Source organism: Psammomys obesus, unplaced genomic scaffold (assembly GCF_907164565.1).
Source record: "Psammomys obesus unplaced genomic scaffold, mPsaObe1.curated_primary_1811, whole genome shotgun sequence".
NCBI classification, from domain to species: domain Eukaryota; kingdom Metazoa; phylum Chordata; class Mammalia; order Rodentia; family Muridae; genus Psammomys; species Psammomys obesus.
In genome coordinates this window covers 589,125-600,888 of record NW_026591711.1, presented here as the reverse complement: position 1 = coordinate 600,888, position 11,764 = coordinate 589,125, and the positions used below count along the sequence as shown (strand labels likewise).

Below are 11,764 nucleotides of genomic sequence, written 5' to 3'. Positions count from 1 at the left end.
GGGGGGGGGGGGGCGGGGGGGGCCGCGGGCCCGCGGGGGCGGCAGCTGGGGGTACCCGCCCGCGGCGGCCCCGGGGGGGGGGGGGGGGGGGGGGGGTGGGGTGGTGCCCGGGTCCGTACGGCGTGAGGCAGCGGGATGACTGGCACCGAGGGCAGAGAGGCGTGCCCAGCTGCCCAGCCACATAGTCACCCTGACTTTGGCCAATGACAGGATATCCGAGAGGAGGCTTGTCATTTAGAATGAAAAAACAAAACAAAACAAAAAAACAAAAACAAAAACAAAAACAAAAAAACAGGACCATATGTGTTTGCTTAAAGCCTTTAATAATATTTTTAAATTTTTAGATAGACTACAAAAGTTAAATTATGATAAGCTAAAAATATTTATTGTCCTTTTCTTAGGGTTTCAATCACATGAAAATAACATATAACTTGCTGAGCGAGAGAGAAAGCATACATACGCTGAGGCAGGAGTACAGTGATTTCAAAGCCAGTCTAGGCTACACCATAGACTGTCTATGAAAAGCATATAAAGGGCTAAAGTCAAAGATTCTGACAAAAAAAAAAAAAAATTAATTTCACTTGTTTCAGTAAGCAAAATTCAAAAAGGACGTATTTACACAGTAAGAAAGTACATAGAAAATAAACTTAAATAAATAGAAGATGCATCCGATGGCGGCTCCAGTTTGTCCAACAGACTTCAAGAAGGCTTTGTACCTGACAGCAGCGGAGCTTTTCCTTTCTGCTTAGCAGCCTTTTCCATTTTTATCTGTAAATTGAAAACATTTATTAGTAAAAAAAAAAAAAAAAAAAAAAAGAAAACTAAATTATCCTAAACAAAGGTTGTGCACAGCCACAAGATCTATCAACTGCTAAACAACTAAATCCGAAATCTGACCACAAATGGGTCGCGGCTGCACATCTTCCAGTGATTGCTTTTAGCTCTTCAGAAGAAGTCTGATAAAAGAATATGCAAACGAACGTTGCCTTGGCAGAAATAAATCTGAGCTGTCCCTGAGCTGTTTCTAAATGCTTAAAATCCTGGTGCTGCACCCAGCCTGTGGCCATTCCTGCGCTTACAGACTACACCTAATCCGGCAGGCTCGGCTGTGGGACACCCTTCAGGGTGAGTTCCTGGGACTCAGAAGCCAGGACCCCAGCAGCAGCTGTCTAATGTTGCAGGGGTGCTTCTGTGCCCTGTGTAAAGTTTGCCTCTGTATATTCAAATGCTGATTTCTGCACCAGCAGAGAGCCCAGTGCAGACCGGACGCTGGTATTGTGAAGCATCACCTGCCTCGGTATTTTGCAAACATTCTTCTCCAGCACCTTCTTTTTGGTTGAATAAAGAGCTGATGGGCCTATAGCAAAGGCAGGAGGGAAAAGGCAAGACTTCCGAAGAGATAGGAACTCTGGGAAAGAGGCATGAAAAGACTGGCCTAGGAGACATTGGACATATGCAACTGCGAAGAGGGAGAGAACCACATGGCAGAACACAGATAAAACACAAGTCATAAGAGCTAGTCGGGAATAACAGTAAGCTAAGGCCTAAAGCTCTCATAAATAAACATAAGTCATCATGTCATTACTCAAGGCTGGGCAGGCACAGAAAGTCCATACCGTTTTAGTTTAACTTGAGACACGTGAACTTCTCCATGAGAGTAAGAACTCCCAATAACACAAGCACACCTATTTCTCCATCATCACCACTCCTGACGATTTCCAGGCGCAGAAGCCCCGCTGCCTCACACTTTCAAGGTGATGAACAACAACAAAAAAGCAAAGGGCCCAAAAGTAGAAACAGGGCCTTTGAGCTTAAGTGAAAGAAACCAAGAAACCAAGAGGAGATGGAGCAGGGCTAAATACGATCAAAATACATTATGTACATTTGTGAAATTCTCAAAAAAAATATTTATTATTATTATTCTTTTTTAAGAAACCAGAAGAACATCAGGAGGAAGTAGTGTAGTTCAGTGGCAGAGCATTTGCCTAGCAAGTACCAAGATTTAGGAGTAATTTCCAGCAGAAAGGAGGGGATAGGAAAGGACGGGACAGAACAGGGAGAACAGAAGGGAGGAAAGAGTAGGGAAGAGGAAAGGGAGAGAATCGAGACCGAGCCTGGGAAAACCAGCTTATCCTTTCTGCCAAGTTACAAGTGATAAATTACCGGTAATAAAGTCCAGGCAACTGGTCATCCCCCTTTTCCTGTTCTCCCTTTGGTTTGCAACCTCACTCAGACACCATGGCCTCTTTTTGTTCTCTCCCACACATTCACTGCAGGTCTTCAGGTCATTTGAAGGACTCCAAAACACACCCCATGCTAAGGCAACATTATAGGACCTTTTCATTAGGCGTTTGGTGTTTTGTTTTGTTTTGTTTTGTTTTTGAGACAGGGTTTCTCTTTGTAGCCCTGGCTGTCCTAGGACTTGCTCTGTACACCAGGCTGGCCTCGAACTCAGAGATCTGCCTGCCTCTGTCTCCCAAATTCTGGGATTAAAGGTGTGCACCACCACTGCCTGGCTAGTTTTTGTTTTGTTTTTTGGGGAGTAGAGGGGGGATGCTTTGTTTTGTTTATTTTGTTAATTACTGTACGAAGTCATAGGGTTTTTTTTAATTTCTATTAATTGTAGTTTATTCAATTTGTATCCCAGTTGTAGCCCCCTCCCCCGTCCCCTTCCAATCCCACCCTTCTTCCCTCTTATCTACCCATGCCCCTCCCCAAGTCTACTGATAGGGGAGGTCCTCCTCCCGTTCCATCTGACCCTAACTTATCAGGTCTCATCAGGACTGGCTGCATTGTCTTCCTCTGTGGCCTGGTAAGGCTGCACTCCCCACAGGGGGAGGTGATCAAAGAGCAGGCCAATCAGTTCATGTCAGAAGCAGTCCCTGTTCCCATTACTATGGAACCCACTTGGACCCTGAACTGCCATGGGCTACATCTGTGCAGGGGTTCCAGGTACTGGAGTTGGTTCTAGGGTTGGAGTATCAGTCTCACAAAAGACCCCTGTGTCCAGATATTTTGGTTCTGTTGTTCTCCTTGAGGAGCTCCTGTCCTCTCCGGATCTTACTATCTCCCCCTTCTTTCATAAGATTCCCTGCACTCTGCCCAAAGTTTGGCTATGAGTCTCAGCATCTGCTTTGATACCATGCAGGACAGAGTCTTTCAGAGGCCCTCTGTGGTCGGCTTCTGTCCTGTTCCCTGTAAAGCCACAGGTTTAAAGATGGTATTTACGTATGTACTTTGTTCTTGTTTATCTTTCTCCACATTCCTGTCACCCCCTTCTTGTTCTAGTATCCCCCCGCTTTAACGTCAACTGTCTTCATCCTCTCTCTTGCTCTTTTGTTTTAAATAGGAGAATATTTCTTAAAATATTTAAATAGGGGAATATTCCTACCTCTTTCTTTTATCAAACACTTAGGACAGCTTTTCATTAGTTTTGTTTTGTTTTGTTTTGTTTTGTTTTAAAGACAATAGAGGTACTTCTCAGGATTGTTCTAGAAGTATAACTAAAATCAAATATGGAGAGAAATGTTCTTAATAAGCACTCAACAAGGTGGGTGTGGTGGTTAGAATGGAGTCCCCAGGAGTCCCAGGCATTTGAACACTTGTTTACCAGTTGGTGGCTATTTGGGAAAGATTAGGGAGTGTGGTCTTGGCTGTGGAAGTGTGTCACTATGGATGGGCCTTAAGGTTTCAATAGATTCACCTCATTTTCAGTTAGCTCTCTCTCTGCTTGACATATCAGCGCTCAGCTGTCCCTGCCACCATGCCTTCAGCCCCTCAAAATGGACACTAGCCCTCTAGAACTGTAATCCCAATTAAATGCACTCTTTTAAATTGCCTTCGTCATGGTGTTTTATCACAGTAATAAAAAAAAAGCAATTAATACACTAGGCATGGTAGCATAGTCCTACAATCCAGTACTTGGGAGATGAGGCAGGAGGATCACATGTTCGAGGTCAGTCTCTTTTACTTGCAGTTTGATGTCACACCTAATACCTTGTTCTTTCAACCCCCAACAACCCCCCCCCCAAAAAATCAACCAATCTATAGATGAGGGCTCAACAAGTGTTGGACTCTTTTTACATCTCATTTAAGGCTAAGCGTTAAATTATTAGTAACTATTAGTAATGGGAGAAGGGGAAAAAAGTAGAAAGTATGCCAAACAACAACAAAAGGCCAGGGGGCTGGAGAGATGGCTCAGAGGTTAAGAACCTGGTTATTCTTCCAAAGTTCCTGAGTTCAATTGCCAGCAACCATATGGTGGCTCACAACCACCTATGAGATCTGGTGCCCTCCACTGTATATGTACTTTAAAAAAAAAAAAAAGGCCAAAGCAGCCTTTGCTCATCTGACAACAGGATTTAACAAAGCCAGACAAAGTGATACACACTGAACTCCCAGAATACTAGAGGCTGAGGCAAGATGACCTTAAGTTCAAGGTGTTAGAATGTGGTAAGACCCTCTCAAAAAAAAAAAAGGGAAAAAACTTAAGAAAGAAAAAAATTAAAAGACAAAGAAATAGTGCTTATCAAATATCCATGTAGTGGGCTAAGCGCCAAGCTCTCTCTTTCCCAGACCTCACCCTGCTTTTTTAAAATGCTCTGACAGGAACAAAGTGCCTTGCCGCTAGCAGATGTTCAGTACTAGTTTCCTTGGTAAAATTCTCCTTTCCTCGGGGAAAGAGACGAAGTTTTATCAGGGCAGAAAAAGACAAGTTAACCTAATCTATAAAGTAAATACCTTCCCAATAATCTCTGAAAGCAGACAGTAAACCACGTTAGCACAAAAGCTTTAGCTGACTAAACCAACTTTCACTCACCGTTAAGATTCCCCATACCAAATGTTCCAAATGGTTAGCAAAGGCCAGATGTAGTGAGAGTGGGTTCCTTTAAAAACCCAGTCATGTTATGCCAATGTGACTTTGTTTTAATCCCAGGTGCAGGACGTGGGGCTGCTTCAGTCTGTTCACAGCTGTGAACTGTGGTTGTCTCATGCTCCGTCAGGGCTGCGATCTGTGCCAGCTGCAGAGAGTTTGACTCTGAGAACCCTGACAGGGCCTGCGACGACAGCTGCTCTCGCTGATGCTGCTCACCGACGCTGCTGGTTTATCCTGCTGCTGCAATTGCTATTGCTGGTTTGCTGGACAGCCGGAATCCTGACTAGGAAACTGGACTTGTCCCAAGGAACTACGTCCCTAAACAGCAGGAAGTAATCTAAAGAGACACATGCTGCCCCTTTGCCCTCTAACCTTCTTTCTCTCCTACCCAGTGTTGGGGGTTGGAAGGGATTAGAGTGGATAAGGGTTAGAAGGGAGGTAGAGGTATAAGAACCCCAATGAAATAGATAAAAAGGGCACCTATAGCCAGAGGCAACACATAGCCTTGTTCTTGACCGAGGACCTGACCCATCCAGCACAGCTTCCTAATTGTCCCTTTTGCTGCATGGTTTTGGGGTAAAGAACAAGTACTGATAACATGCATGGTTTGTGCCAGCTCAAGGGAGAGCATTTCAGTGTGGAATTCTTACCTTCATACTCCATTAACCACACTGCAGAGAGTTCAAAAACTGTCTCAGGAAACAATCACACGGACTAGAAAGTTATAAACTGCAACTCATAAATTCGTTAACACAGGTTTACTTCTAATAGGTAGCCTGAAACATTCATAAATGAGAACTCCACTCACTATCTGCCAGCAAGCAAATACACCGGCATGCTTTCAACACCGCCAACGCTACTCAGACCCATCGGGAGGGACAGGAGTTTCAGACCCAGTAAAAACCAAAATCAACCTGTGAGCATGTGTTCCAGGAATGAAGACTGACTGGGTCATAAGTCCTGCCCCACTCCAACTCGCCTCTAAGGTCCTTCAGCCCTGCCTTTCCCTTTGCTACAGACCCTTTCCCTTCCAAGAGTCTGTACCCCCGCCAAACTCACACGCCGAAACTTCATCACCGATGGCACTGGGAGCTGTGAACTTTCGGTGGTAAGTCGGTTATGTGGGCAACCGTCAGAAGCGCAGTTGGTGTCTATGAAAAAGAGGCCAGAGAGCTGCCTCATCTCCATTCACCGCCACACAGCGAGGAGGCACCAACCTCGGACCGGAAGGCAACCCTCGGGGCACCAGATCTGCGAGCAGTTTGACTTAAGACTTCCCGGCCTCAAAAACTGAACAAGTTTCTACTGTTTACGGCATTTTGTTAAAGTAACCTAAACAGAGATATCCCTAAGGTCGGAGTCCTCCAAAAGAACTGTCCGTAAGGATGGAAAGGGTTCCTTTCCTGTCTAAGCGGGAGCCACCAGGTCGTGTGGTTATTGAGTCTCGGCTAAGGGAGATTTTTTCACGTTTCATTTTATTCAAATTTAGACTTATACAGTGACATAGGGTGAATGATGACACCACAGATAGAGACAGTTTCTATCACTGCAAAGTGTTCCCTCGTTCTGTCTGGCCTACACTGTGTCCAGGTGCCCACTCCCAGTTTCAGGACCTCCCTCCCCTCAGCTTCAAGATCCCTCATGGGGAGCTGAGATAATTCTGTTTTTCTGTTCGCTTCCTCTGCTCTGGCATGGAGAATCATTTAATAGTCCACATCCTCAGTTACATGATGAGCTTAGCAAGGCATCATGGGAGGGGTGACAACAGGAAAAATCTCACGTGTGTGTAGTTTTTAGCTAATTGCGTACACTGATGAGGTGCATAAAGGGTGACATAATTCCATTGAGGTAGCTGGCATATCTGTTACCTCAAACACCTACCACTTGCTTGCTTTAAAGCCATTTGGGTGCCCTTTGTTAGCCCTTTGGAAGTACACAGCCCGAACCCTAAGCAACCTGGTGTGCTCGGGAGCACTGCAGGGTGCTCCTCCCACCCAGCTGCACCACTGCACACCTTAACCAGCCTCTGCATAGCCTCACCTGACACTTACACACACACAAAAAGCTGGGCATGGTGGTGCATGCCTGTGATCCTAGCACTCAGGGTAGCAGAGGCAGGCAGATCTCTGAGTTCAAGGCCAGCCTGGTCTACAAAGTCCAGGACAGCCAAGGCTACACAGAGATGCTCTGTCTCAAATATATATATATAAAGATGGCTGATGTTTATTTCATTTATGTATTTAATCAATATTTATGAGTTTCATGAATCAGCTGGTATTTTAGTCCTATTTTCTTATCAGTCCTTTTTCTATGTGAATTGTTCTAAGGAAGCATCAAATTTTAGTACCATCTGTGAGTTAAGCCTTTACAAATTGTTTTCATTGATGTTCCACATACAAGATCTAATCTTTCAGTGGTGTCTGTGTTTCAAGTAAAGCCGTACACAAGTAGATTTCCGCAAATGCTTACCCTTTCCTGGTATTGTCTTTCAAAGTAAGCCATATCATCCTCACCAGGTTTCCTCAAGGAAGCAACCTGAGTGCTTGGACCTACTAACATGAGAAAAAATTCTCAGTTGTGTACTTATGACATCACAGGTCCCCCAAAAGAGGAGACAGAATTCCTTTATACCAAATAACAGCAGTTTATTATTCAAACCAGAAATGGCCAAAATGGTCCTAATACTGAATTCTTTCTCTGCAAGAATTCCATCACAAAACAAAAGTCATTTCCAGTAGCAAACATTCTCCCAATATTTAACCGGCTCCTATTAAATAGCACTGCACAGGATTCCACATGAGTGCCCTAGAGCCAGGCACAGAGATGACACCCAGTTCAAGTCATTGAGAGGTTGAGGCAGGAAGAGTTAAAACTGGAGGCCAGCCTGGGCTACCTACAAAGTTAGTTCTGGGCTAGCCTAGGCTACAGACTAAAACACTGTCTCAAAAGTGGAAGAGAAGGACAACAGATGGCTTGGTAGGTAAAGGTACTTGCCTCCTACCTGACAAGTTGAGTTCTGTCCCAGGACCCACATGTTGGAAGGAAAAGCATCAACTTCAGCGGGTAGTCCTCCGCACCCACACACACACCTCCGCACACAGGCCACCTCCACATGCACGCCCAGCAACTCCCAACCACACACACACACACACACACACACACACACACACACACACACATGCACACACACATACACACACAGACATGCACACACATGCACACAAATACACAACTTTCCAACTATTTTTTTTAAACTGCAGTTGAAATTCCTGTTAAACTTTTTGAGATGATGCACTGAGGCTTTCTATTGGCAACCACAGAAATGATACTAACTGCTTTGGAGAGTCCCAGAACTGAAATGCGCGCATGCATGTGTGTGTGTGTGTGTGTGTGTGTGTGTGTGTGGGCCAGAGGTTAATGTCAGGTGTCTTCCTCTTCCACTCTCCACTGACCCGGGCTCTTCCTGCCAGTGCAGCTGCTTTTGAGTTACCCCTGCTGCTCGCCCAGGTAACCCCAATAAAAACTCATAGGTTCCTTAAACCCGACATTGGGGCATCCGTGCTCTCATCTGCTGCCTGGGAAGCAAATCAAGTTCTATACTGTTACTACACCAAAAAAGTACTTCTTGTAACTTCGTTACCATCTGCTAGCATTTGGGGAGAAGTAGACGGCTGCTGCATGGCTCTTAGGAACGGGTGGTCCATGGCCGTAACTGGAGAATCCAAAACTTCAACTGAGGGTGCGCCTGGAAACACAAGACACAAAAAGTAGAAATCTCCGTTTGTAAAGACACAAGCAGTTCATCATTTCTACCCTCAAGAAAATCAGAGTATCAGCAGAACTGCTAGAAAAGAATCCCTGTGCAGTTTTTGGCTACGATAGTGCAGGCCCTACAGCCCCATACACTTAGGGAGTGAAAAATCAGACCAGTGCGAAGAACACAGGGAGACCCCGACGCAAAACAAAACACCAAACACGAGTAAGTACAAAAAGAAACAGGAATTTTTATTTTAAATTATGTTTATTTTATGTGTCTGAGTTTTTTGCCTAGTGCCCCGGGTGTTAGCCCCCTTGGAAATGGAGTTACAGTTGTGAGCTGCCATGTAGGTGCTGGGAATCAAGCCCGGGTCCTCGGCAAAAGCAACAAGTGCTCTTAACCACTCAGCCATCTCTCCAGCCCAAGGAATCTTTATTTTAACTTCGTATCCACCACACGAAGAAAAAATTGCTTTAAAAAAAAAAGAATTTTTACATTTCTCACAAACTTTTCCACAGGAGGAAAGCCTACTAGATACCATTGTAACTGTGTCAGGAAAGAAGTACCAGACCCTAACAGAGTTACGAGACACTAAAGCAAAGCATTCAGTATGAGGAGAGCTGAACTTCTAATCTAGAAAACCAGTGAGCTGCTCCGTGTTTGTCAGCTGGACACGACTAGACTCCTCTGAGAAGCGGGAACATCAGCTGAGGAACTGCCTCCATCAGACTGTCCTGTGGGCGTGTCTGTGGGCTACCCTCCTAACTAGAAATGATTGCTGGGACTGGAGAGGTGGCTCAGTGCTTAAGAGTGTTGCTCTTCCAGAGGACCAGAGTTCAGTTCCCAGAACCTGTATCAGGTAGTTCATAAGTGCCTGCAACACCACTCCAGGGAATCTAACACCCGCTTCTGGCCTCCGAAGGCACCTGTATACGTGTGGCTTACACACACATACACCAAAATAAAAATAAATAAATTTATCTTTTTAAAAAAAAAGTGATAAAATGTGGAAGAGCCCAGCCTGATGCGGTGGTGCTGCCCCTGGGCACATCATCCTGGGTTGATTATTTATTTGGAGTATTTGTTTCGTTCGTTTTGTTAGGCAGGGCCTCTCTGTGTAGTCCTGGCTGTCCTCAAACTCACTACATAGATCAGGCTAGCCTTGAACCCATAGAGTTCCCCCTGCCTCGCCTACCCAGTGCTGGGATTAAAGGAGTGCGTCCTCTGGCCTAGGTTATATGGTATAGAGCAAGCTATGGGAAGGAAGCCAGAAGGCAGTGTCCTTCCATTTCTGTCCTTCAGTTTCTGCCTCCAGGTTCCTGCCATGGCCTCCCTCAATGGTGGATTATCACCTGCAATCCTTTCCCTGCCAAATTGTTTTGGGACAGCGTTTTAGCACAAGCAACAGAAAAGCAAACCAGGACAACTAAGTATGAACAATAAAGCTCTTTCTTCAATGAACAAGGAACTATGCACCACGCCCAAACTACAAATTACGAAGACTAACTGCTGAAGGCATTGACTCTTGAGCCAAAAAGAAGGAAGCTACAGAGAAATACATAAAACCATCCTATCGGGGCTGGAGAGATGGCTCAGTGGTTAAGAGCAATGACTGTTCTTGCAAAGGACCTGGGTTCAATTCCCAGCACCCATAAGGCAGCTCACAACTGTCTGTAGCTCCAAGATCTGATACCTTTACACAGACATACTTGCCGGCTAAACACCAATGCACATAAAAAATAAATAATTAAAAAAAAAAAAATCCTATCTCCTCCCAGACCACCTCCTCAGAAATGAACTGCGGGTCTAACTGGCTGACAAGCTGGTCCTGTCTCCTAGAGTGCGCAGCACAGGAAAACTGCTCCTTCTCCCAGTTCCTGCCCCTGCCTGCCTCCACTCTCCCTCCTGTGACACTGGGAACACAGGCTGCTCAGGCCTGCACCTTCACATTTGCTACACGGGTCTCCAATGTTACGGGCTTGCCTCATTTGTAATTTGGTCTCTAGGTAGATAGTGTGCTGTTGGAAATAAATGGTATCGGGCTAAATTTTGTCTATTATTAACCCTATAATTATCGTGGCGGTATTATCTAACCCTCTATCATAATCACTAAGGCATAGACACCTCTTAGATTTTATAATTGCCTTATAAACACCTTGGGCTGGGCAAATAATTCCACCTACACTATCTCAGTAACCTCACCATCCACCTCCCAGCCCCCATCCAATGCCGTCCGCCTTCACCATCCTTATCTGGGCTACCGTCCATCCATAATCCTATAAATACCTGCTTATCTTTCATCTGGATCACTCCTTCCCACGCCACCTTTGGAGTCCTTCCTCTAGGCCCATGGTTTCTTTTCTATGCTAACCCATCAGGCTTTCTCCTCTTTCCTCCCTTCCGGTCTCTCCTTCCCCAAAGCCAGCGAACCTTAGCCACGCCTACCTCCTTCTGCCCTGCCTGGATACAGGCCTTTTTTATTAACCCATCAGGAATAATGTCTGAGGCAGGTTTACACAACAAGGATAGGTGTATCTGGGCAGTGACCAGATCTTGAGGGCCCGTAATTAACATCAAAACACGAGCATCAGACCAACGCCCAACAACAGGGCCTGGTGGTCTCCCCCTTGCTCTCACTGCAGGTTCAAATTCTACCAGGCTCCAAGGCCTGACTTCCCAAACTGAATCTCCCAGGGAGAAAAGATGAGAAAGGAAGGAAAAGGAAAAATGGAGGGGAAGAGAGAGAACACAGAAGCATCACAATAAAGTAGAAGTAACTGTATCATAGCAGACGGAAGTGTCGTCCAGCTGCTTCCGTCAGCAGGGACGTGGACTCAGGTTAGGGTCAAGTACCGCACACAGAATAATCTTTTCTCTTGTGCTTTGTAAGTTTTCTATAAAAATATGTGGTATAGTGCAACATTTTTTTTTTTAATAAAAACTAAGGGAAATTTTTCTGGGGGGGAAAAAGCCTCTAAAGTGCTAACTCCATAAACGTGAGGTTCTGTTACTGTTAGCATCTTGTGCCAACCTCACACTTGACACGTCTTCACTTACCGACGCCGCTGTCATCTAAGCGCATGTAGCCTTCCGCCAACGAGCTGAAACCAGTCAGCCCTCCCATTGCTGCG

At 45.3% G+C, this 11,764-nt stretch overlaps 1 protein-coding gene across 2 annotated transcripts in view; it reads right to left on the bottom strand.

Annotated features, from left to right (window-relative positions):
- Positions 1-365: 365 nt before the first annotated feature.
- The window catches only part of Fam221a (family with sequence similarity 221 member A), a 21,559-nt gene continuing 10,160 nt past the window's right edge, over positions 366-11,764 (bottom strand). Inside the window, exons 4-7 of one of the 2 annotated variants that reach the window (XM_055611767.1) lie at positions 11,691-11,764; positions 8,517-8,621; positions 7,346-7,428; positions 366-768 (exon numbers count right to left, since the gene is read on the bottom strand). The exon at positions 11,691-11,764 is cut by the window's right edge and continues 133 nt beyond it. In XM_055611767.1, the coding sequence (XP_055467742.1) occupies positions 700-768; positions 7,346-7,428; positions 8,517-8,621; positions 11,691-11,764 (331 nt within the window). In that variant the 3' untranslated portion in view covers positions 366-699. The remainder of the gene's footprint in view (positions 769-7,345; positions 7,429-8,516; positions 8,622-11,690) is intronic. The other variant, XM_055611768.1, reaches the window with a different exon arrangement.